Source organism: Fragaria vesca, linkage group LG7, assembly GCF_000184155.1.
Source record: "Fragaria vesca subsp. vesca linkage group LG7, FraVesHawaii_1.0, whole genome shotgun sequence".
Taxonomy (NCBI): domain Eukaryota; kingdom Viridiplantae; phylum Streptophyta; class Magnoliopsida; order Rosales; family Rosaceae; genus Fragaria; species Fragaria vesca.
In genome coordinates this window covers 8844089-8871011 of record NC_020497.1, presented here as the reverse complement: position 1 = coordinate 8871011, position 26923 = coordinate 8844089, and the positions used below count along the sequence as shown (strand labels likewise).

General features: G+C 38.3%; 2 protein-coding genes, 1 non-coding gene and 1 pseudogene across 6 annotated transcripts; 2 read left to right on the top strand and 2 right to left on the bottom strand.

The window, feature by feature from the left end:
• The first annotated feature begins 7607 nt into the window (after positions 1 to 7607).
• On the top strand, positions 7608 to 8546 carry LOC101305224. Its single transcript, XR_185341.1, has 2 exons — positions 7608 to 8174; positions 8337 to 8546. It is a non-coding gene; the product is annotated as an uncharacterized LOC101305224 (transcript).
• An 8177-nt stretch (positions 8547 to 16723) lies between these two features.
• LOC101304628 lies at positions 16724 to 17955 on the bottom strand (annotated as a pseudogene).
• Positions 17956 to 19578: 1623 nt separating this feature from the next.
• Positions 19579 to 21913, top strand: LOC101305211 (54S ribosomal protein L51, mitochondrial-like). Of its 4 annotated transcripts, none has more exons than XM_004306987.1 (4): positions 19579 to 19731; positions 20263 to 20342; positions 21317 to 21423; positions 21513 to 21913. In XM_004306987.1, the coding sequence occupies exons 2-4, from the start codon at positions 20263 to 20265 to the stop codon at positions 21683 to 21685; spliced, it is 360 nt and encodes a 119-aa protein (XP_004307035.1). In that variant the 5' UTR covers positions 19579 to 19731; the 3' UTR covers positions 21686 to 21913. The 4 variants fall into 4 exon arrangements, with proteins under 4 accessions (XP_004307035.1, XP_004307036.1, XP_004307037.1 ...); XM_004306988.1 differs by having other exon boundaries at positions 19685 to 19731; positions 20148 to 20342; XM_004306989.1 differs by lacking the exon at positions 19579 to 19731 and adding an exon at positions 19747 to 19857.
• A 364-nt stretch (positions 21914 to 22277) lies between these two features.
• Positions 22278 to 23354, bottom strand: LOC101304909 (transmembrane protein 97-like). The gene is made up of 2 exons (XM_004306985.1): positions 22990 to 23354; positions 22278 to 22572 (listed from the first exon to the last, which is right to left on the bottom strand). The coding sequence occupies exons 1-2, from the start codon at positions 23308 to 23310 to the stop codon at positions 22342 to 22344; spliced, it is 552 nt and encodes a 183-aa protein (XP_004307033.1). The 5' UTR covers positions 23311 to 23354; the 3' UTR covers positions 22278 to 22341.
• Between the last annotated feature and the right edge of the window lie 3569 nt (positions 23355 to 26923).

Sequence of the window (26923 nt, the reverse complement as noted above, 5' to 3'; positions counted from 1 at the left end):
ATATCACTCCCAAGAAAATTAACTTGAACCTCAATCAGGTACTAATGTAGTGTGCAAATTTCCAGATACATAATTTGAAAAATCAGTAGGTAGTAGAAGAAGCCTTTATGCTAAGTAGAAATCAGTTGGTAGTAAAGATCATTTTCTTTTAATTCAGGTTATGAAATCAAGTCTAACTGTGAATCTGTTGTAGAAGAAAATGTCACAAGATACATTTAGTATGGCATTGGAGTTGGAAAGGTGATGGGATGCTAGTTTGGTAAGCTCTGTGGCATGATACTACTCTTCATCTAATGCTGGAACATGGTCTTTAATAAGTGCACACTTTATGACCATGGAAATTTCAGACAGACTAGGAGCACCCTTTTGTGTAGGGAATTGGGAGGTTAGGCTTCTTATTCTTATTCGTAAGATATCATTTTGAAATGCTTAAGTTGTATGTGACAGCCAAAGAAAAAAATATATTTTGATAATAATTATGTTTATATCTATCTCTATTACAATAAAACAAAATTCAAACCTCAAAGGTCCTTGTTAACTCTTGTCGAGCCGTTTGACACATGAGCGCTTCCTAGCTGAGTAAGGGGCACATTGGGTGGTGTCTAGGCTGAGTTGAGTGACTGGGACCAAAATTGGATCTCAAAGGACTATAGACTGTGCGTAAGCGCGATAGGGGTTTCGACCTCCGTGGTCCACTAAAACGAGTCCTACCAGCTTCATCTTGACCTGGCCATCCAAGCCTTCTGAAACCACGGAATGTATTTATGTCTAGACGTAATGCCTAGGTTGTACGCCACTACGGTTTACTTCTTAAGATGTGAGTTTCAGAGTAAATAAAACTAATAACTTTTGACTGGTAACTGTAAGAAAATGTTGTAATTCACTAAGGTATATCGGATTAAATAAGTCCTTGGATTGGGTAGCTGTTTCAGTCCCATTGCACATCAAGGTCCTCTGGTCCCGTACCTAAGTGTTAAAGAGATAAAATTAACTTAAACATAGGTTTAAATTGTTGTAAATGTCGAGTCTGGTACCACCAAAAGTTTCTTCATCAACATAGTTGCATTCTCATTCATTACATTGCATTTCATTATCATTCTCATTTTATGCATCTCATTTCATTCATTATGCATCTCATTTTACATTTACTAACTTATGCTTTGAATTCCAAGAAATATCATATGGCTAAAGGAACTTAGTCGATCAAGAACCTCACGTCCTTCACATGCATGGTAGTTCCCACTTACATTAAAGATTTCCGTGGAGATGCTACATAGATTGAACGTGAAGTGACCAGCAATGAGTTGAAGATGATTGGCCGTCATTTTTAGACTCATCATAAGGCGTTTAAGGTGAATGACCACAAATTGAAGCCCAACTTTGAGGCCTTTAAAGAGCACATTGTGGAGGAAGTACCCCTCCAAGATACGCCATTCACACAGAGCTAAAATGGAGGTACAAGTCTAGGCTGAAAGACTATAAACATTAAGCGCTGCTTGGGAGGCAACCCAATTCAACAGTAGCTGTGGACGAGCCACCAAAGGAGATTTGTCTTCTTGAACTCTTCCTTTATATTTCCATTTTGTTTTTCGTTTTTATTGGTTTGTTAGTGTGTTATTTTTGTGAATCCATGTTTCCATGCTTATATTCTATCCTTGCATGCTATATCTTGTTTTACATTGAGGACAATGTAGAGTGTAAGTGTGGGGGAAGGATTTACATATTTATCCAATCATATATTGAAAAATACCAAAAAAAAAAAATTAAAATTGTCAAAAATTTAAAAAATTTTGTTTGCTTTTTGAGTCTTTTGTTTGTTTTTGAGTCATAGGAGCCCTTAATTGTCTATGATGATTAAAATCTCTGAAATTATGGATAAGAAGAGATCACAACATTGAGATGATTTCTAACTGATGTTCGGTTGTTAATTGAGATGAATGGAAATCATGTAAAATGTAGTGGATATGATTTGAAACTTTGGTATAAAAATGAGCATGCTAAGATGAGTTTTGATTCATATGAACCCAATGTGAGCTTTTGAGCCTATATATATTGTGCTATTCTTTCTAATGAGTGATTTTTGAAAAATTCTGATTCATTTTCTTAGCTTTGAATTTTTCGAAAACCTCATTATTTTTTCAATTTGATTGATTGCTCTTTTAATGAACTCTAGATGACTAGAACTCACTCTTGTGGACTTTCAAAACTTTTAATCATAAAACCCTCTGATTTTGGAAAGGATAAATGATACTTTTTAGGATGAACACCATTGCCAAACAAGCTTGTGTCCCTATTTGTGTGCGCTGCACACCTCTTAGTTGAACTCCCTTTGAGCCTACATTGAGCCTTTTCTTTCATCACCCATGCAATTTTTACCTTGACCTTCGTACAATGATATCTCTACCCTTGTCCTTTGGGCCTAATAGAGCAATTGTGATGTGTCGTATGAAATGATGTGAAACAAGTGTGGGGGAATTGAATGTCTATAAGAAAAGAAAATTTCGGCGGGAAAAAAAAATAAAAATGGGACATTCTGTGTTGTGAAATGGGAATTTTGGTTGTAAATGGAAGGCCCAAAAACGAAATTATTTGGCTTTTGTTCTGTTTCATGATGTTGTAAAGTGGTTGGAATGACATTTGGCCCTTGCTTTGGCGACATAAGGCGTGTTTGAATGGGGAATAAAGATGAAATTTCACAAAGTTTTTTATTATAATAGGCGCATTTCTGTCTTTTCCGGTCGCTAGGGGTGGTGGGGGAATCTCGCATCATCTTAAGCGAGTAGATGTCGGTTCATCCAGAAGTCCTTTAATAGAGCCGTTAGCTTCCCTTGTTTCAAAACCGGAGAATTATTCAGAGAAAGAGTGAGAGAAAGAGAGAGAGAGAGAGAGATAGGAATCGGTTTCTTCGTTTTTTTTCTAGGGTTTCAAATTTTTCAGTCCTCGATCTGAACCGGCGACAGCGACGGCTAGTCTGTTGAGTTCCAGATCGAGAACACCCAGTTCCATCGGTTTGTTCTCCAGAACACCCAGTTCCTCTGCGTTTTCTTATTGATGCAGCGATTTGAAGTTTGCTGTTTTGCAGGTTATATGATTTAGAAGCTCAACGATTCTACATCAATCAAGGGGAGGGCTTCATTATTCGTTTTCAGGTTTCAATTTCACTTTTATTTTTTCATTTTTTGTCGAAACAAGATTTCAGGTTTGTACGACTGATTTGGGGTTCTATGGTGCATGAGTTTAGGGTTGTGATATTGGGTTTTTGATGTGAGGAGGAGGAGCATGGATATTGTGTATATGATAACGGCAAAAATGTTGTTCCAAACTCAGGGAGAAGACTTGCTCAACGTGGTCTTTGCCTTATTTATGCAACTCGGTCAATTTCTCTATCTAATTGTTGTGTGTTTTAGTTTTGATTTGTTACTCAAAAAGTGTGGGCCCTTCGTCTTCTCCCGTTCTTCAGAGATAAACACAACGAGTAACAAATCAAAATTAAAACACACAAAAATTAGATAGGGACCGAGTGGCATAAATAAGGCAAAGACCACGTTGAGCAAGTCTTCTCCCTTGGTTTGAAACAACATTTTTGCCGTTATATACACAATATCCATGCTCCTCCTCACATCAACCCAATATCACAACCCCAAACTCCTGCACCATAGAACCCCAAATCAGTCATATAAACCTGAAATCTTATTTCGATGAAAAAATAAAAGTGAAATTGAAAACGAATAATGAAGCCCTCCCCTTGATCGATGTAGAATCGTTGAGCTTCTAAATCACATAACCTGCAAAACAGCAAACTTCAAATCGCAACAAAACTCAAAATCAAGTTTCATCTCTTACTCTATCAATAAGAAAACGCAGAGGAACTGGGTGTTCTGGAGAACAAACCAATGGGTGTTCTCGAACTCGCCGTCGCCGGTTCAGATCGAGGAGGACTGAAAAATTTGAAACCCTAGAAAAAAAACGAAGAAACTGATTTCTATCTCTCTCACCCTCTATCTTTCTGAATAATCCTCCGGTTTTGAAATAAGGGAAGCTAACGGCTCTATTGAAGGACTTATGGATGAAACCGACATCTACTCCCTTAAGATGATGCGAGATTCCCCACCACCCCTCCCGACTGGAAAGACAGAAATGCCCCTATTATAACCAAAAAATTCTTTCATTTGTGTGAGTGATTGATTCTTTCACGAGGTTATTATCTTTTCTATTGTGCTTTTTGTTCATATAAATGCAAGCTTTTTGAACGCCTCAAAATACTTTCTCTTGCATATTTTTGAGTGTTTAAGCCAGAAAATCTGAGTGAAAAATGAGTGCATACCTTGTGAGATTGAATCATATTTGTCTGAAACATGGTGAGCTTAATCATCTCATTGTTCTTCCGTGTCCTACATGTAAATATGTGATCTATGCATGGCAATTAGCTTTCGAAACTTCATAGAATAATTCTTTGATTGAGTGCTAATTTTGATGCCATGAGATTAGGGATTTTGAGACAATAATTATGGGCATTAGAGTTCTCGTTCGTCACTTGTTGTGAAGTCTGTGACGACGTGTTTGTTGTAAATGTTATCGAGTTGTGGTTTTGTCAAGGGACTAGCAAAAGCTAAGTGTGGGGGAATTTGATAGACGCATAATATGCTATGATCTTAACATATGTCCTACCCTATTTAGTTATGTTATTTCCTTAATAATATTAATTATGACATGTTTTGTTTCCATTCGTGCTATAAATGTTTAGAATAGCAAAACCTGTTTTCTGTTTGTGGATTGATAACAATGAAATTATGTGTTTTCGCAATGATAGATCTCATGACAGAACCTGTGATGATGGTATTTGTGCAGTGGCATTTTCATTATTTATTGATTCTTCGAATTCTCAGGCTTATAGTACTATATATATAAGAGTAGATATATATATATATATATACATATCTAGATTGGTATGTTTTGGTATTTGTGGGTGTTAATCACTTGCTACAAGGAAAAAGAAAGTGATGTATGATGCATTACATCTAGAAATGAACATGATGCATCAGATATGATTTCTTGACAGATATATAGGTGACCAGACTGTCAAATCACAGTGTCTGTCATCATAACTTGATTATCTCAACTTGATTAGCTTATATTTACATCATAATCTTGTATTGCAGACTTCTGCATCTCCTCTTGTTAGCCTTTAATGATGTTGCTGTTAAGAGCCTCGCAGCTGTTTCTGGTGGTAATCAATCAGAATTTTCGAAGAAGGAAAATGCAAATGCTATTCTCCTTGTTGCAAGCCAGGTACTGTGCTTTTGAGATAGTTACTTTTCCATATGTATGACCTATAAGACTAAAGACATTTTTCAATATTTTAGTTTCTTTCATCAGTTATGAAATGCATCTCCCCTCCACCTCTTGAACGGACATTTTCAAAACCTTTTTTGGGGCTTCCTTTGATAAAATACTTAAGAGTATGCTTTTTTGGCAGAAAACTCTGCCTGTAATGGTGGCTGTGGTTGAGCAACTAGGTGGTGCACTAGGTGAATCTGGTTTACTTGTTCTTCCTTGTGTTGCAGCACATTTAAATCAGGTATTTTATACATCCAGTCATCTATGTCTTGTTTTCTTATTCTTAATTTCTAACTTACAATTATTGTTACAGATTATTCTGGACTCTATTCTTGTAAATTACTGGAGTCGTAAAGATCTGTTATCGACAAACAATGCCAAGGTATCATGAATATCGGGAATGTGGCTCAAAATTGGGCAAGGTTGCAAGTATATAGTTACATTATTACTACTTAGAATAGTTCAGTTTGATATGTTGTATTCATTGTTTGTATCCAATGGACGCATATCTTGTGCTTTGCATGTCCGCTGGGCAACTATGTATAAAGACGTAATGCTTTGAAACAAGTAAACCCTTTTTTTTTTTTTTTCCTAATTCTCTCTCTCTAGAAATTGAGATTTGAACCACCACTTAATAACCTTTAGATCTAATTTGGTTGGCTTCTCCAAAGAATGATAACACTCACTCTTTTAGAAGGGGGACAGTTTACACAAATCATTATATGAAGCCAACTTTGTCATTTTCATGTGTCACGTTTAGACCTAAACACATTTGAATTCAACATTTCAATTCAAGATTTCATCTAGTGGTAGCACAGTTGAAAAGAACAAATATTTCTACTAGTGGTGTCCACATCTGCATATGCGTATATTGATGGAACATTTCAAGTTGGTATCAAATATTTAAGTTACTCTTTAGATCATTGAAAATAACGATAATAAAAACAAAAAATAATTTATCACATTGTTTAATCGTGTTTGAGACATAGAACATGTACATGTATAGGGGTGTTGATTGTGACCTAAACAATAGTAGATAATGTATGATATGGATTCATAGTTTAGTTTGTTACATGAGTGTGTGCTTATAGGGTATGTCGAAATGGCTAGTTAGAGTTGGAGTTATTATGGTATTGTACATTAATTTTTTATTTATTTTTGTCTTATTAATCTCTGCAAGTTATTGTGAAAGAACAGCTTCAAATCCTTTGTGTTTTTTTCCTTACCAAATTACCGATCTCTCTCGACGACGACATCGCCGGCGAAGCCAACGATCCCTCAACGTCAATGCCGTTCAATGACACCAACGCCTTGACGACACCAACACTTGCCGGCTGCTTCGACTATGACACCACCGTGGCCTCCACCCTCGACGACGACCGCCACTTTGTCTCGGGCTCCTCCCCTCACCCCTCTCAATTCCCATCCTAAACCAAAACCCGAACCCCAATCCCCCCAAATCCACCAAATCGCTAGTCTTTTCCGGCCGCCGTCCAAGTTCGAGTTCTAGATCCGTGGACTCTTAAAGATTTTTGTGTTGTCTACATAGGCATCTTAATTTTCTCTAAAAACAGAGAAGATCATAAAAGACATCTTCAAATTCTTTGCAGTAAATTTCAAAAACATGGAATTATACTGTCACCCAAGAAAATTGATATTGAACAAGCTAATTCATCCCATGGGTTTGGGAGTTTATGAAAAAATTTAGAATTTTTGTCTTACCAAAGTGTTTTTCACTTGGTTCAGGTTTTCAGCAAACTAGCATATATATTAGGGCTGGGCATTCAAAACCGATCCCGAGGGCCCGTCCCGATCCCGTCCCTTAAATTCGCGGGACAAGACGGGACTGAAAATCAAAAACGAGGATCCTGTCCCGGCCCATCCCGTATTAAATAAAACGGGACGGGATCAGGATCACTTAGTTTAGGCCCGTTTAATCCCGGCCCGGCCCGGTAATATATATTAAAACTATTTTTTCATTTTAACATGTATATTGCATAGAGTGGCTTCATGTGAGCCGTTGAATTGATCCAAGACTATAAACCCTATTTAATTAAACATAAGAGCCAGCAGCCTTCTTATTCCTTTCACGTGAGCACAAGTCCCCAAATTCTCTTTTCTTTCCTCTTTTTTTTTTTTTTGGTCAACTAAACTTCATTAAGAGGCCCAAGGCCTGGAGATGATACAAGAGGTCCAACAAGGTTCTCACAAGTCAAGCAACAGAGGCAAATGACTAGGAAACCAAAAACAAACACCAACAACAAACGTCTGAAAACAGAAAACAACACAGAAGAGCAGAAGCCAACCCAACGAAAGCAGAGATGGAGAAAACAAGGAAGAAAAACACCGGTCCGATGAAAACAAAAACACCCACAACCTCGGATAGTCATCGATGCTCCAAATGATCAACTTGAAAGGGTGGACAAGGGAGTCCGTCGCGGGAAAGGACATGAACAAGGGAAGAAGGCGGTCGATCAATCCAGACCTCTGGGCACTTCCTCCTCACAACTAGCGATGCAACCAAATCGGCTGCAGAGTTCGCTTTTCTTGGAATCCAGAACCACGCCAAACATGGGTTCGAGGTAATTGAATTTCTAATCATAGACACAATTGGAGCAATTCTCCAATCACATGTACTGCTTGAAATGTTGATGTTGTCCACTAATGTCTTTGAATCTGACTCGAGGATAATTGGAGAAGAAGGGATGCGCTTGGCCACATCGATAGCCACCGCCGCCGCAGTCGCCTCCGCCTCTAACACAGATCCCGTTCGGCACAGCAAGGTAGCTCCATCAAAGGGGGAGCCATGAGAATCACGAGCTATAGCACAAATGCCGGTAAGCTTCGAACTTTCAATCCATGCTGCATCACAGTTAATTTTAATATGACCAGGAGGAGGGGGCCTCCAACTTTGGGTCAAATTACTCCCCGACTGCGTCTGGCTGGAGTGCATATGAGACAGAGAAATTAATCTTGACATGAGATTGTGGTTTTTGCAGGTGATGAATTCTGCAGCAGCAGTACCAGCTTTCTTGGCCACAATTCTTGGATCAATTGGAGTAGCCTCAAAGACAAAAGCATTCCTAGCTTTCCAAATTTCCCAAAGCAGAAAAACAACCTTGGTGAGAAACTCCTCTCTAATTGATTTGCAGTCAATTATCATGAGAATAATATTTTCGAACCACAAATCAAAAGTAGTTATAGCTTGAAGGTTGATCTTGTAATGCAAGTCAGAGGCAAACCAAGCACACACCGCACCCGAACACTGTAAAAACATGTGTTCGATAGACTCAGGAAACAGAGCACACACCGGGCACAAGGGGGAAGATATTATTTTCCTTCTGTGAAGATTTAGATAAGATGGCAAAACATTAGCCAGGATTCTCCATAGGAAATTGCGAATCTTGGGAGTAGTTTGGGTAGACCAAACCGTCTTCCACACTTTCTGATTTATACTGTGGGATGAGTGAGACTGCTGTGTAGTAGGCTTGCAATTTTGAGAATGTATAAAATGATAGCCTGACTTGACAGAGTAGTGACCACTCTTTGTCTTAGGCCAAATAATCTTATCAATCATAGACTGATCTCCCAAGCTTATCAACTCAATGTCCAATTGATCATCCCCCGAGATTAGGTCATTGATCATATCCAGCTTCCAACTCCTAGTGTCCCAATCGATTAGGTCTCTCACCATGTGGGGTCTAGAGCCATTCACAGGGAGCAGAGGACGCAGAAAGCCATTGATTGAAGAAGGAATCCACTTGTCTGCCCAAATATTAATCAGCTCCCCATTTCCAACCTGCCATCTTGCCCCATCAACAATTAAACCTTTACCGTCTAAGAGGCTACTCCATGCCCAAGAAGCACGAGAACCCTTTCCGGCATTCAGGATATCAGAGTTAGGATAGTAAATTCCTTTTAAAATCTGAGCACATAAAGAATCAGGATCAGAATGGAGCCTCCATACTTGTTTAGCCAAGAGCGAGATGTTAAACTCATTTAGATTTCTAAAACCCAAACCACCACAATCTTTAGGCTGGCCGAGAAAATCCCAACTCTTCCAATGAATTTTTTTCTCATCCTTCTTTTGCCCCCACCAAAAATTAGCCATCATCGCATCAAGCTCATTGCATAGAGTGACTGGAAATTTAAAACAATGCATAGGGAAGGTAGGAACAGCTTGAGCCACCGCTTTGATAAGAGTTTCCCTCCCGGCCATTGATAAGGAGCAAAGTTTCCAATTCTGAATCTTGTCAGCCAGTTTAGCCTTGATAAAAGAAAGAGATGCTCTTTTTGATCTGCCCCAAACAGTAGGGAGACCAAGATAACGCCCAGGATTGATAGTGGCAGGGACACCCAAGATTTCACAAATATCATGTACCCTAGCATCAGACATGTTAGGCGTGCAATAAAGAGTAGACTTGTTGTGGTTAACAAGCTGACCTGAGGCATTACAATAGACATTAATGATTCTCATAATTTCGTAGCAATTGGCAGTAGAGGCTGTCAAGAAGAATAGAGAGTCATCAGCGAAAAACAAGTGAGACAAATTCGGACAATGCGGACTAAGTTTGATGCCTTGAAGGGTTCTTGCCTCACAACCCCTTCTGATGAGAGAGGAAAAGACGTCTGAAACAAAAAGGAACAAATAAGGGGAGATTGGGTCACCTTGTCGCAAACCTCTTGAAGGTTTGAAGTACTCCCCAACCTTTCCATTTAGGGTGACAGCAAAAGACACAGATTTTACACATGCCATAATCAAAAGAACAAAACCATTGCCAAAGCCCATACAAGTTAGAACCTCCTCAAGGAAATCCCACTCCACCCTATCATAGGCTTTACTCATATCCAACTTTAGAGCTAGCTCTTGGATGTCTCCTGTTTTCCTCAGCTTTAAATAATGAAAAGCCTCATGTGCCACCAAAATATTATCCTGAATTTGACGACCCGGAACAAAGGCACACTGGTGGGGAGAAATTATGCTAGGTAAAAACTCTTTCAAACGATTAGCAAGCATTTTAGAGAGGATCTTGTATGAGTAGTTGCAAAGACTAATCGGGCGAAATTGATCCACTTTCTCAGGGCAAGGGACTTTTGGGATGAGAACAATGTTCGTCTTGTTCAGGTCTGAGAGGATATGAGCAGTCTCATGAAATTCTTTTGCAGAAGCCCTCAAAGTCTCATTGATGATGCTCCAAAACTTTTGAAAAAATATCCCATGAAAGCCATCCGGGCCTGGAGCTTTATCAGCCCCCATCTGGAAGGCAGCCTCTTTAATTTCTTCAACAGAAAAATCTTTGGTGAGAGAACAGTTCATCTCAGGGCTAACAACCGGTGACACAGCAGTCAGAGCCTCATCCCAATCTCTCTCCCCAGAGCTCTTAAAAATATCTCTGAAATAATTCTCAACTTCAGACCGAATAGTGCACTCACGGTCCAGCCAAACGTCATTGGTGGATTTAAGCTTGAGGACTTTGTTCCGCTGTCTTCGTTGGATGGTTGTCAAGTGAAAGAATTTGGTATTTGAGTCCCCTGCTTTTAGCCAACTGACTCTGGACCGTTGCCTCCAATACTTCTCCTCCTTGACCCAAAGAGCCTCAATCTCCCCAATTAATAAGGCTTCATTATTCCGTGCTTCACTAGTTGTAGATTCCTGAATGGCTTGAAGCTCCTCTATTCTTCTATTAATAGCCATGCGATTGTTTGAGAATTTCTTTTTACTCCACCTGGATAAGTCAACACTACATCTGTGACTTCTTGAGACCCATTGGGCAGCACCAGTAATTGGCAAGTTGTCAGTCCAAGAAACCTCCACAATATCTCTACACTCAGGATCTTCAGCCCACATTGGATCAAACTTAAAATGTTTGGGCCCACACACCCTTGGTGGATCTGAATCAAAAGTTAGAGCACAATGATCAGACCCCAACCGAGGATGATTGAACACATTTGAATCAGGCCACCGCTCCAACCACTTTGTGTTTACCACCCCTCTATCCAGTTTGATCTTAATAAGACCTCCTTCAGGCCAATTATTGCACCATGTAAGCTTCTGACCCCTTGATTGCAGCTCTATGAGATCATTAGCTTCCATAAAATCGCGAAGAAAACGCCTTCTACCTGGGTTCCAAGGATTTCCACCCTCCTTTTCATGAGGCCATAAAAATTCGTTAAAATCACCAGCACAAAGCCACGGGAGATCAATAGAACCAGCTAGGTTAGCACACCTATTCCAAAACCCAGGTCTATCACTCTTGTCGGGTGGACCATAGAACCAAGAGAAACGAACCAAAGTATCATCAGCTTTAAACTTGACCACTGTATCTATCAAGAATTTGGATTTAGAGAGGATTTGAACTGTAACAGTGTTATCCCACCATAATGCCAGCCCCCCAGCAGTTTTGATAGGTTTCACTGTAATACCATGTGAATACTTGCAGGTCCTCCTTATACTTATGATATCCTTATCTTTCATTCGAGTTTCTGAAAGAAAGATAATGGATGGGCGGTACTTTCCTATCAGCTCCTTAAGAGCTTGTTTTGTCATGGATTGCCCTAGACCATGACAGTTCCAGCTGAGTTGTATCATGGAGACCTTGTGGCTTTTGGCGAGCCACCACCGCCTTCAACGCTTGTACTCGTTGAACATCCATCAATCACACCCTCCGAGTTCAACATAAGAGTGTCATTTCTAGGATTGCAATGTTTGGTGAATTTCCTTAACTTCTTTTCAGATGGAACTTTGGCCTGCTCTGAGTGAAAAGGCCTTTTTGCTTGACTAACAGCTGGCGTGGGGGAAGGGTTTTGGATATTTGTGTTGGTTATTGTATTTGAAAGAGCTTGGGGGAAGAGAAACTGTGATGGGTTGGGGTATGGGTAATTTGGGCATGAGGGAGCTTGGGGGAAAGATTGTGAGAAAAGAGTGGCTATTGCAGCCGGGCTAACATTACCAGAGTTTTGGCCTTGGTTAAAAAACCATGGGTAGCCCAAAATGCCCCCTTTTGTCACACTTTGATTTTGATCTAGAAAAAAGGTACTTTGGACACTGCTTGGAATAGGCTCAAATCCAGGAGGGTGGGTGGGTGTTAAATGATTACTAAGGTTCAACACAGTAGGGGTAGTGGGATACCTTGGCAACTCCATTGTGTTGTTGCTGTAGTTGCTTTCACGTTGGTTGACAGCAGGGACCTTGCCACTTGTGTCAGAAATTTGTAATCTGCCCGAGGGGCCTAGCTGCTTTCCTCGGGGCTGAGATTCATTGATTTGACTTGATAAAGCACCTTGGGGTTGTGAATTTTGCCCGTTGTCCTGGCCCTCTACAGGCTGGATTGTTTGGCCGGGAAACCTCCTTCTACTCCGGCCACTAGCCGTCTTTATCTGGGATTGTTCTTTTCTGATTTGCTTTCTAGGTGGAAATGCTCTAAGCCAATCACCATACTCATTTTCATTCTCCGGGTCAGCTCCATGGGGACATGGAGATTTAGGTAAATCAACATGTCCTATTCTCCCACATACATAACAAAAATCTGATAATTTCTCGAAAGCAAAACTAACCCACTTCTTGCTGCCATCCTCTCTTGGAAGTTCATAGCCTGTGGGAAGAGGATCACGAGCGTCAAGAAGGATTCTAACTCGGAGAAAGCTGTACGTGCCTTCTTCACTTTCAAGGGGGTCATACATTCTAATGAACTCTCCGAACTTCTCTGCCATCTCCTTGACATTTTCCTCCTCGAACATATAGGGTGGGACTCCCCTAACTTGCACCCAGAAAGCAATCTGGTTGCACTGAAGCTCCTCGATAGCCAGAGATTCCGGCCACTCTTGAAAGTGAACTGAGTATCTCATAATTGACCATGGGGAGCCATCAAGGATGTCTTTTGCTGATTCGGCATCCTCTGCTGTAATAGAGAACATCCTATCATTTGGATCCCTCTCATTGCTAGCCGTCACCCCGATATTGCCAAACCTTGCTAGAACAGATTTCATAGTGTTGCAAATAACCAGCTTGTTAGGGATCTTATCAGCAAAGAAAACAGCACTCAATCTAACCTTCTTGTTCAGGTCATATAATGATAACTTTCTCCTCATCTGGACTACTAGGTTATCAGTAGATTTGTGAGCCTCTTCCATTTCAGAAAAATGAGAAATATGAAATGAGTTACTTTTTTGAGCTAGAATGAGAAGTAGTAACAATGCTTCTGTGGTCTGGAAGCGATGTGGATCCTGTAGTGGGGTTTTGTAGCTTCTTGGGGGAGTTTTCCTCATTGAATGCGGTAGGTAAGTGAGTTAAAGCTTGAGATAACAAGACAATTCCAAGACTGGGAAGAATGAAACAATAGCCCCCAAAAGTATAATAGATTAAACTCAAAAGCCCCAGTCTAGAATTAAAGAGTTTCTGGAGAAAAGCAGGGTTTGAAACTGAAACTTCAATCGGTCACAGAAGACAGATGGAAGGGGGTTTGAAGAAGACAGATGGAAGGGGGTTTGAAGTAAAGGAAGTTTGGATGGTAGTTAGAGGTTGGGTAGCGGGGGAAGTAATCACCAGAAAACTGAGACAGAGCTCAGGGTGCTACTATGAATAGTAGGGAGCTGAGACAGAGCTCAGGGAGCTTTTCTTTCCTCTTCACTCTCTGATAAGCCTTGGCCTTAATTTCTTGACTTCTCCATCTCCTTCATCCGCCCTCTCTCTGTCTTCTTTGATCTCTTGAGTTATCTTTCCCTTCTTCCTCTTTTAGTTTATATGTGAGATCAAAGAAGCATCAATATAGTGAACCCCATTTACTCCAACTTTCTCTACCTCTCCGTCGCTTCCCGATCACAATCCCCAAAACTCATCAATTTTGATCTTCTGGGTTTCTTTGATTTTCGATAAAGGTTGAATCTTTGGGGCTAGGGTTTGTTTCTGATGAGTTCCAATACGATGCCATCTAGCTCAGCAGCCAAATATTCAAGATTTACTCACGCCTCTCCAATTTCAAAGCTGAGTAGTTCAAATCGGAATTGTTCATCGTTGGTCCGATTTCACAACTCGAGATCGAGCCGGCATCGCTGTTGTTCTCTGGGCATCGATTAATCCAAGTCTCTGTGGAACTCGGTAATTCTAAATCGTCTCCGCTGCCTTAGTGAACATGATTTATTATTCATGGTGTTGTTCATATGTTGATTTAGTCAAATTGGAAGAATTGATGGCATTGACTCTGTTATGTTGCCTTCGATGAAATCTGTGTTCGGCATCATGAATTTTCCAATCTGTGAAGTTGTGATTGTGAAGTGTGGCTTTGTTAATTGTTGTGCAGCAGTTGATGATGAATTGAGAATGGTTGAATTTAATGAAGTGACTTGCAGGTTGGAACTGGAAGCATACATGCATCTGTGAACACAGATTCTGTTGAGTTTGCTTCCAAAAACAATATTATGCATTTTTGGTTTTTTTGCTGTTTTTTACTTTTTTTGTTCAAAGGCCCGTTTTGGGCCCGGTCCTGGCCCGGTCCCAAACGGGATTCGGGCCTGTCGGGATCACTTCTAAAAATCGTTAATCCCGTATCGTCCCGTCCCTATTCAAAATTTCGGGATCGGGATCACCCTAATCCCGGCCCGGCCCGGCCCATGCCCAGCCCTAATATATATACAATGAAAAAGTAACTCTAGTTACTTTACTATAGTTACAAAAATAAAAAGACCCACATGGCCTGCCTCAACCACCTAACCCTCCTCAGGGCAATGGTGATGAACCACCTGCGGATGTTGATGTTGGAGAACATGCACCAGAAGCCTGAGAGTACTCATGATCCTTTACCAGAGCGGGTTAGAATCTGAACCTGATCATGTGTGTTGCAAAACTAATAACTGTTCTTTGTGTCAGTAGAGGCACTTGCGAATTGCAATGAAATGCTAAACTTGCATAGTCTAGAATCGTGTATATGCTCTTGCGCCAAAACTGAAGAATATGGTGGGAGCAAATGATTTGGAGACTGTTAATAGAATGAGAATCTACTAAAGTTCTATATGTTTGTTTCATTTTTTTCTAATTCTTTTTTCCTGTTAATAGACGTATTCATGTATTATTAGTATTGTATAACCATACAAATTCTCACACCAAAATTGAGAGGCTATGATCCGAAGGAAACCCTTGCTGAGAAAAAAGGGGTTGGTTTTTTTCTATACTGCTGATGCTTTCTCTTTCCTGTGTTATAGATTAATAGTGGCATTCATGAGTTGTTAGATATGCATGTTTCATATTTCTTATGCCACAAAAAAAAAAGATATTGTTTCAAGAAGATGATTTAATTGCAAGCCCTCGTTGGTAGCAGGGGCGGATACATGTACTGGGCTATCTAGGCTACAGCCCAGACAAAATTCCTGATATATACCATATGAATACCAACTAGTGAACAAAGTTTCTTTTGTTCAATTGGCAATCTGTCTAACTTGACTTTTCTTTTGTCTAAGCCCTCTAAGGTTCGACTCCTCATGGAGTCAAATCTCATGTTTTTATCTAGTTTTCTAAGATTTTATTCTTCTTCCTCTTTTCTTTGTGACTACAAACCAGACTTAGCTGGAAATCCTTCATTTTTTTTTACTTAATTTACTTCACTTTGCATGTTTTTTCCCTTCTCATTTTCTTCACTGTCCTTCGTTGGTTTAATCTATTTTTCTATTAGTATGTTGTAAAAAAAATAACATTAAAATGTTTTCTCATATACTCCTACACTTCTGTTAGTGCTTCTTTACAAAAAAATTTCCTTTGACGAGTCTACCATTTGGTTCAAGAAATTCTAGAAAAATTTTGACGTCTAATTAGCCTAGACATTTACCGGATCCTAGATCCGCCACTAGTTGGTAGCCTTACAGTTCACATAATAAGACGACTTCAACTCTTTGCAATTGCTTATGTTTCCATACCTAAACAGGGACTTTCATGTTAGGATGTGATCTATTGAGCGCAATAAATGGTCTATTAGAGGATAATAGAAGTTTATTTGGGGTCTATTGTGGGGAATATAAGGTGTTTTCAGGGCAATAGATGGTCTATTGGGGGCAATAGACTTCCGACAGACCTCTTATTGCTCACAATAGACTCTCGACAAAACCCCTGCTGCCTCTAATAAACCCCCCTAACAACCCCCTACTGCCTCTAATAGACCCCTCGGCAAACCTCATAATATAAACAAGGTATGATGTTGGGGATATCAATGTTCTGAACTTTTGTAGATTATGTTGTGTTTCAGTTTGGAGTTTGAACAAGGGAATCTGAATAGCTTTGGCACACATCAAAACATTTAACCCATTTTTCTAATGCATGCATCATCTAAAGCACTCCAACAGTGATGGCAATAAGGGTGGTAACTCCTTTGTGTGACTCGGGTGGGCATTGACACTAAAACTGTCAAACTGAAGCAGTGAAAAATCCTTGGATGTTCATAGGACGACAAATCGGAAGAGGATTGCTCGACCAGGCTGAATCCGCCAGCAATGAGTTCACTGCCTTTGTAGGATTATATAAATCCCACCACACATGCTTGCTTCTTTGTCACACGCCATATCTTTAGAAAGGCATCCAACTTCTGCTCCATACATACCAAGCCCACAGCAAGCACTCTTTACATCCTCAAAGCCTGCATTTCACATTTGCATCTCAATTTTAGATTGAAACTAAAATTGTCAAAAACAGAAGAAATTGAAGTATTGTGTTTGTGTACCATATTGTTGGGGGTTGTTTATGATCTCTGAAAGTCCTTGGTAAACATCACAAAACAGAAGCTGTGCATCAGGCAACTCTACATGAAGCTCGGAGATTTGCTCACTCTCTGTTGTACTCCAAGACATGCGCATTGATCTCCTCTACACATCCCTTTGCAACATCATCATCGTCATCATGTGGTTTGGCTGTGGAATTGTATTGGTTCAATAACACCCTCGGAGTGCATCCCAAGGGTAATATTCCCATGCATATGATCCTCCCCACATTCATGGCATAAAGGTTCCGTATAACATGTATCATTTGATCTGCTAAAATGTGTGCAAATTCTTGATCAGTACTGTTCTGTTTTGCAGTACCCGAGGCATTTTGTAGGAGGAGTTCTATGAAGTCATCTTTGCCAAAGGAGAGGTAGAAGATGCAAGATTTGATGAAACTGAGAGCTCTGTCCTCGCTAAGCTGCAGTTGTAAGAGTTGCAGAGAATCAAAAACTTGCCGGTGGTTCACAGACTGATGACTCTGGTTGCCGTGATTCATGATTGTTGCGTATGCTGAACTGAAGTTAAGGCCTCTCTGTATTCCATTAATGGATCCATTTTGACTGTAGAATGGTAAGATGTTCTGCATGCCCATCTTCTCAACTGTGGATACAACAAGTCAGTGTAAAATGTAAGAAGACCTTAAAGCAGGGAGACGAGGAAGTGATTGTTACCGAGAAGATGAGGAATAAGAGTTGAGCCGTCGGAACCATTACACGAATACAAGGACAGATAACTGTGAATGAGTGGGTAAAACAGTGTGTTGTCTCCGCAATCAACAGACGAATCTCCCAATACGTAGAATGCTGCAGAGCCATTTCTACAATTTGGGAAACTTGAAACCTGGTTCACTTTTGCATCAGCTAAGACCATAAACCCCATGATCAATGGAGCTAGATGATGAACAAGAAGCAAGCCTTTAGTTTTGCAAAAAGGGTTTCTTTCATCTTTGTCATCTTAATTACACTGATTATGTCATGTGCGTTTCACTGCTTGATACTGAGTTGCTAGCTACTCTATATTGCATTGAGCATTTGAGTTTCAATGCATGGTTTGTGTGTGCCTATTAACATGAGTTAGGCGATTGGCATATTATGTATGACTGAAAATTCATTCAAACTAGTGTGGGATGTTTCTGTTAAGCCATTTCATTTTGAATGGCACCTGGAATATTCCTTTGTTGCAACAGACTGTGTCTTTAGATCTTGTTCATAAGATCATGGTCGTATATCTTCCCCTGGTTCCTCAGCCGGATCATTTTTATTTGGGGTTTCCCCTTCAGGCAGCTTTACTATCAGGTCTGCTAGTTGGATGCTTCAAAGTTTCAACCCCCCCCACATTCAAATGCTTCTCTTTTTTTGTTTTTACATAAAATCTGGAAATTAAAGTTACTTCTATTTCGTAACAGATTGAAAACTTCTAATTAGCTCACTGTCTCTTTTGCCAATCTCACTTTTTTCTTCTTCAAGGGAATGAATAACTTTATAGATTAAACATTATTACAATCTTGAGAAGGTAACATCTCCACAGACGGAGGACTTACTTCAAAAATATTATTGGAATAAGAAATTAATTTTGCGGATCTCACATTGAAAGAATGGATCATATGTTTATGCATTGTAATTTTGCTTAAAATGTATGAGAATTTCCCCTTTTAAATGTTAGACCGTCATCTGGTCAATCTCTCATAGACTAGTTGAAAATTTTATTTTCTCATTATGATGCTTCCCTTGTTCAACTACAGTGATGATTACTTGGTCCATCTGGCATACACATAAATCATTTTATTTTTAGTCAAATTCAGGCTTCTAGTGCTCAATGATATTTCCGTGCTACTTCTTTTCTTAATAATTATCTTGATCATGTGAACATTACTTATCATTTTACTTATCGTCGTCCTAAGTCAACAAAGAGTCCTATAATCAAATGGCATCCTCTTGAGTCTTGAGGAATGTTTCATTAAAATAAATTTTGATGCTTCTGTGCAAGCTAACCGAGCTGTCATTGGATTTGTGTTCCGGGATGCGAATGGTAGTTTGGCGATGGTAGCTGCTAGGCATATTGGTGATACTTCGATGTTGCTGGCTGAGACTATGGCGCTATAGGAAGCTTTACATCAGACATGATTGTAACGGTTCTCTCATGTGCTTGTGGAAGGGAACTCCAAGATTCTTATTGACTATCTACATGGAAAGGCTACAACAGTACAACTCCTTGGTGCATTCAATCTATTTTGGTGATACCAGGTTTGTTTTGTTTTTTTTTTTAAAGGAGAAGTTCATTGCATTTCTTGAACAGCTGGTGAATCTGCCAATGGTTAGAGCTAGCTACACTTGCAACAAGATAGGCGGCAAGAAAATCCGGAAACTAAGTTATCATTTCATTTTTTAAAATCAAGTCTATTTCGGTCTACGACAGTAGTTATTTTATTTTATTTTGTTATGGGTAAAAATAAAAGAAACAAAACAAGCTTATTAAAGTGTTGGCCACCGACCCAAAAAAAGAAAAGAAAAAGTGTTGGCTTTGTCTAGTGGAAAAATTTTCACCGCGGAGGAGAGTGACCTAGGAAAGCACAGTGGGGTTGTCTTCAGTCTTCACTGGCGGCCAATTTGCCATCATCTTCTTCGTCTTCGTGCCGCCCTCTTCTAATCCCCAAGTGTAAGTATTTCATTTGTTTTGGGAATCATTCTTCAATTCCATACAAATTTCTAGGGTTTTTTCGATTTATTTCGCATATTTAGGGGTTATCCTTCAACTGTTAAATTCGCTGCAGTGGGTCACTTTGTATGCATTTCTTCCTTGTGGGTTTCTTTCTTTCGTTGTTAGTTTCTTTCTATAATCTTTGGTTGATGTTGAATTGGCTTTTCGGATTGCTGGGTTCTCCATTGATGTTGAAATTTCTGCGTACAGAACCATGTTTCAGTGTTTAAGAGTTGAATCATGTCTTGGGTTTAATTGGTAGTTGTGGGTGATTAGTGTTTGGTGATTTTCAACTTGTTTACAAATACAAATGTACTAATGTACAATTACACAAGATTCTACCAATTCACTAACTCTGAAATCAGGATTTGTAGTTAGGAACAATGTTAACAGAGGAGAAGGATGCTGAATATGTTTTATAGCTTTAACAAGTTTCTGCACTCGATTTTTTGGAGTTTCTCGGCTAACATACGAGGTTGGTGATGTCAGATGGCTTTGAGAGGTGTGTGGCAGCTGCAAAAACTTGTTGTGAGCTATTCTGATTGGGGAGGAAGCAGTAGGGGAATCAGGTATGTTCTTTAAATCATCACTAGCTGCAAACCCATGCATTGAAAAAGAATTTTAGAAGTACAATTAGCATCTTCTGAGCTGTAAGAATGGCCAAGTTGTCTTCCATTTGTTCCCAAACTGACTAATGCAACCATCCGGTGTAGGCGTCTAGTATGATGTTTGATATCATCAACAATCAGAAATTTTACTCTTATAAAAGGAACTGTTTTTATTGTTTTTTTTTTTCTTTTTCTGGTGCTATGAACAGATTCTTTTATTAATTTTTTTTTTCTGAATATCACTAAAGTTATTGCAAAAGGTAAAAAAAACAAAGAAGAGGATCTGACCAGAATAGCTCATGTTCATCAAAAATCAATTTTGTTTGTCAGATGCAATATGGTATCACAAGTTTACTGACTTTTGAAGCTGTCCTTAGCAGGTTTATTTAACTTCTGTTCTTCTTGACTTCATACTATTGATGTAGTTACACTCTTAAGAAACCATGCTGGGTAGTGGATTGGGAGTAATTGCAATGCTTTTTGGCATTACGTTTTATTGTTTTTGGGTCACAAATTAGTTGGAGTTTGATAGCCGGTGTTATACAACTATATTATAAGTAATTAAGTAGCTTCTTTGTGTGTAGAAGTGATTATCATAATTTGGTGTGTAGAAGTGATTATCATTATTGGAATCGCACTTTTTCCAATTTCTGTTATCCTATGATTCCTATCCACCAGACAAGTTCTCTTACAATACTATAACACAGTAAAGAGAACAATTCTGGCCTGGATTCGACGCAACCCTTCTATTTACAAGTTATGTCCAACAAATTAGTCTACTACGCTACATTAGGAGTCTGTTTCTTTCTTGGTGCTCAAGAGGAGAAAAAGAATCTATCCCATTCTGTTCTGTTCATGGAGTATCATAACTTTAATATGTAGCAGTAAACTTTATTGAAGTTTGATTACCTATAACTCAACTCTTCTGTTGGTAGGTCATTTATGGAGTCACATCTACCGGCCTTTAAGGAAAAGAATCCTCAACTAGAGGTGGTTATTGAACACATTCGTGGACAGCATCCTCATTTGAAGGGCTTATACAGTAAGATCTCTCACACCCATGCTAGCATATACCTGAGTTGCTGCATATGTCATTAACATTTTCTGAGAGTTTCTCTTGTCAATGGACAGATAATCAAAATGAAAGGGTGGTATGTGTGAAGAATATGGATCCAGAAGAAGTTCTTCAGTGTGCAACAAGGCTAAGGAATTCACTGGGAAGAAAAGTGGTGAAACTGAGGACTAGACATGTAACCAAACATCCAAGCGTGCAAGGTACCTGGACGACAGACATCAAATTTTGAAGAACAAGTTACAATTTTCCAGTTTGGTGTGTTTCAAAGCAGTTTAATTCAGCATGCCAGAATGGCAGTACGTGGTTACCTACTGAAATTGCGTGTGTAACCTAGGGTTTTAGATTAAAAACTGTTGTTGGACATGGCAGTGATGGAATTTGTTTTGATCAAATAATTTACCTGGTTCATATTTTACTTACTACCTTGTCCTCCTATCAAAAGCACAGGTTTGAGGTTCATGCATCTTTGTTCCATGGAATCTTTTGTTGATATTCTACTTGTGTTGTTGAACTGCACTATGGCTGCCATTTTGTCAAGAAATATTTGTATGGATTATCAGTGTAGTATCATGATCCAATATCAAGTCCAGCCATAGAACTAGGATTCTGCTGGTGATAACAGTCCAATTTACCTATGTTCTTTTATTTTTAGGTGTTGTTGGGAGGTAATTACAATCATAAACCGCCCTCAGAAAATATTCCAGCTTTCTGTTTAACTGTGCAATCTTTTCCAAATTAAGTTACAAGCTAGCTAGTTACCTTATTCAATTTCTGATGACCAATGGCATGCTGTCGGTTAGCTAGAGCACATTGTGAAATTTCATCAAACTCTCAAACTAATTGATAAGAATGGTTATAGATTTGGAACTCTATCCCTCATGTAATTCAAACATGTAAAAGAATTATTGAAACAAAGAAAGAAATCTGTGAGTACACTATCATTTTCTTCGGTGCGCCAATCCTTTTTCTTCTTGCTTTGTCATTGTTTGAAGTAGTTGGTGGTGGCATCAACCCACGAAGCAGGGTCAGAACAGCGAACCCCAAGAAAGTGTAGTACAAGGTTAAGACCTTATCAGATGCCTTGCCTGATCCAATGAGTCCTGCTAATGCTGTCACCTGCAAATTTTCACCAAGCCACAAAATGTTTGTTTGAAGAACCTAGTATCAATCACTATGCAAAGCATAATATGTACATTTTGCAGAAAGAGAGAGTTTTTCTCTTCTTATATGTACTTTCTCTTCTTATATGTACTTGGTTAACATTGCATCTAGCCATCTATAACTCTTCGTATGATATAAACTAATTGATGAACTGACAGAACGGTAGAGAGCTAGCTTATGCATATGACAGACAACTTATTGTGGCATATATTCTGGCATATATTCACATCAGGAAGTTTCAATCTGATGCATTCTCTAGATTTTTCATTCAGAGCATATCCGATTAGGTCCCCGGCATCTTAAATCTAAAATCTAACGCTACCAAATAATGAATAATCAGTCGATGCATAAAAAGCGATAAATTAATGTTACCATGGTGGTGAAGAAAGAGGCACCATGAACCAAGCAGGTGGTGTTGTACCAATTCTTGGAACTCAACATGCCGTACAAGATGGCAAGGGCAAGAGGCCACTGGAACAGAAGCTCAACCAATACCAGACCAATAAAGAAATCAGGCTTCTCGACATAGAAATAGTCATTGAACTCGCGCATATACCACTTCTTCTGCTCCACCATCCACTCCGGGAAGAGGCTCAGAGGCAGAACAAACTGCGCGTGCACCATAGGCGACACTATCATTATGATGAAGAACAAACACAGTACAGCATCGACTAGCTTCATTATAGCACCCATCTTTTGAGGCTCAGAGTTGAACTTGCTTGGTTATTTTGCTGTTCTTTCTGTCTTACTGGAATGGAAAATTCGGGATCTTGGATATAGTAGCTGCCATTCTTGGACAGTTAGTTGTGCAAGTCAACTGGCCTAACAAAAAAAAAATCATCCATTAGGAACATGAACCATGCACGTTTACAGATATTTTATATTGTACTTAGATAAGTATTTACACACAAAACTAAGAACATATAAGTGAACAACTGCTCCATATAGGGGCACTTTGTTCATTTATTCAGCCATTTATATAGTATCAGAACCCGACCCTGGGACATGAATATCATATAAATGCTTAAATAAACCCATGATCGACCACAAATCGATAAAATATTGTACCAATTGGCCGTAGTAAAATTTTGCAACCATGTGGTACTCTTTCAGTCTATCAAATTTTAGATTTCACTATTCTGCAGAATTATACATCTGCAAACAATGATCTGTTGATGGAATATCGATAGTTCTTGTTTGCTTCTTTGTTGTATCTATTTTCCCCTCCGGTGCTTTTTATTTTTATTCCTTTTATGAAGGAGAGTTTCTGGTCTGGACTAAAATTTAGAAAACTACTGTGAACTAACTTTTCTATTAATTAAAAATTAAAATAGAACAAAAGCATTTCAGAACAAAAGTCAATTTTTTATCTTATGATAACAAAAGGAAAGAATGAGTCTACCCCTTGACAATGTTGTCCTTACTGATAACTTTCTCCATTCTTTACCATATGTCCATGACTACAAGCAGATTCACTGTTACCAGCTCTGCTGCTGCCCAACTCATCTTTGCCGCCCATGAGGTTATGATTAACTCTTCATCCAATATGCCATCAGCCTCGTACCTAAAAAGGATTTTGAAAATTAGATTCCTCTCAATATCTTATTTTCTTTTGCATCCCATAACTAACACAATGCTCCTAACAGCAATCTGAGCAACCGGAAGAAACTTGTATGTTTATTTAAAAAGCCAAATCAATCTATGCACATAGCCAGAAGCTATTCAGCCTATTCTACATGGAACAAGGTAATCATGAGAATGACAGTACAACCTAAATCAGAACAAAAGGTCACGAAAGTAGTGTATGTCGTAAGATTGTCCTTTGTTATCTTTGGGTGGTGGTTCAAGTCCTAGATTTATTGCAACAAAGTCACTAATCACAGATAGAATGTAATGAAGTAACTCAAGTAAGAATCAAGAAGACATGCAATATGAATGGTGGTTCAGATGCATGGAACACTTGAATCTTGACTCATGGATTGATAAAAATAAAAAATAAAAACTTGTTTCTTAAACATTTGACATAAGGATCCGGTTCAAAGGACACTATTTTTTACATAAGCTTTTACACACGTTTTTAACCATTAGATCTTAAAATATTCAATGGTTTAGATTAATTATGAATGTGATGTCAACAAATAAAAAGCTGACATGGTAAATGACATGATATAACATAATTTCATTTCAAATTCTAATTACATTAAACTTTTGTTCATTAAAGAAAACAAATAAAAAATAACAAAAGGAAAACAAAAACAAGAATAACAAAATTGAAGATCGAACAAGAACGAGTAGAAGAACAAGAGCCAAAAAAAGAGAGAGAGAGAGAGAGAGCAGAACTGCATAAGAACAAGTGCTAAACAGTATATATATTGCCTTCTCTCAAACTCTCATCTGTATCCTCGTAACTATTTAGCTGGTGATTGGAACTAAACAATACTCAAATCCATTATACAATTACATCTGCAGCTAATTTTGTCGACATGGTATGAAAAACAAATAAATTTAGAGTTTAGGCATACAAAAGATCTCATCTGCAATGTAGGGATAACACAAAAGCAATGCTCCAAGTTTCTAGATTCTATCATGTTAATTAGCTAATTGAAAAGAGTAGTCAATGGTGATTTGAACTGTAAGTACTTTTTCATCTCTCTATTCAATATTTGAATGCCTAATTGCGATGAGAAGTTGAGAACTGGAAACCCAGTTCTTCTACTTTCTTCAATCATCTCGTCTAATTTGATTTTGATACTTATTTTACAAATTTTGTTAGCTTTTTCTTTGTTTTTTTTTTTTAACTAAACAAAAGTTTAATGTAATTGTAATTTGAAATGAAATTATGTAATACCATGTCATTTGTCATGTCAGCTTTTTGTTTGTTAACATCACATTCATAACTAATCTAAACCATTGAATGTTTTAAGATCTAATGGCTAAAAACGTGTGTAAAAAATAGTGTGAACCGGACCCAATAAGTAATTATTAGTATATAAGTTTATTGTTCACACTCAAAACTAAGTTTATTATTTGTAAACATGTTATCTTCATATTAGAAATGGAAAAAAAAAATTATATTTTATAGCGGGTCAGGCCGTGGGCCTCAAATTATCGTGCTTGGGTCGGGCCCATGGGCTAATTTTTCTAGGTCCAGCTTGACCCATTAGAATAATGTGTTTAGGCTGGGTTGGGTCTTTAACGGATTTGGGTTGTGCCAGGCCGCTTTTAAACATATCGTACTCGTGCCGCTGCCCGTTTGCCACCTCTACGTTAATGTTCCCACTGGTTTCAATGATTGTGGAGATGAATGTTGCCAACCGTACTCACATTTTCAGATAATGTAATGCTATTGCCGACTCTCTTGCCAAATGCAATATTATTCATGAGTTTGGTTTGGTCTGCTTCGATAATCCTCCTACTCATGCTGCCCAGACTTTTTTGGATGATTTGAGTTCTGTTTCTAAGGCCAGAAGAACTGGCAATTGCTTTAGCATTTAGTTTTTTTCTTTCTTTTTTGATGTGCCTTGTAACCAAAAAAAATATATATAATAACAATAATAATAATAATAATAATAATAATAATAATAATAATAATATTAATAATAATAATATTAATAATAATAAATTGACATAAACGCTCTTGAATATTATCAAATTTAACGGTGTTAGTGGTCATTGTATCAAAATGCTAATGGAATGAAACTTAAGGTATGAAAATGCAAATTTTTGATAGTTATGTATAAAAATGAAAATAACATCATAGTTCAGATGGTGTTTTGTAATTAATCCTTATTAATATAGAAAATAGAAAATAAAAGATATAAAGAGAGGAATACTTTTAGGGTTTTCTTAAAATCTCTGTTTAATAACGTGAAACATTTTTATTATTAATATGTATGATGTATTATGAATGACCATAGTTTAGTAAGTTTGGGGTTGTATTATTAGTAAAATGTTAAAATAAACAATCTGATACGTGGTGTATTAATGTGTATTTAGTATTTTGTAATGTTAATAAAATTACTCATTTACAAATTGGGAAGATTGAAAAAGAAAAAAAAGCCCTCCACTCTTATTTATTTCGCTCTGCGTAAGTAACCAAAAAAGAAAAAAAGAAAAGAAAAAGAAAGCGAATAAAAACAACTGTGCCGACCTCAGTTTCCTTATTTAAAAACCCAATTCCCTTTCTTTGTTTTCATTCTGAACATAACGATCGGATAGCAAGAGAGAGAAAGGGCTTGATCTGAAAACCCAGATCTGAAATCCTAAATCCTAAACTTGGAATTCCCTTTCCGTCTCTCTCTCTCTC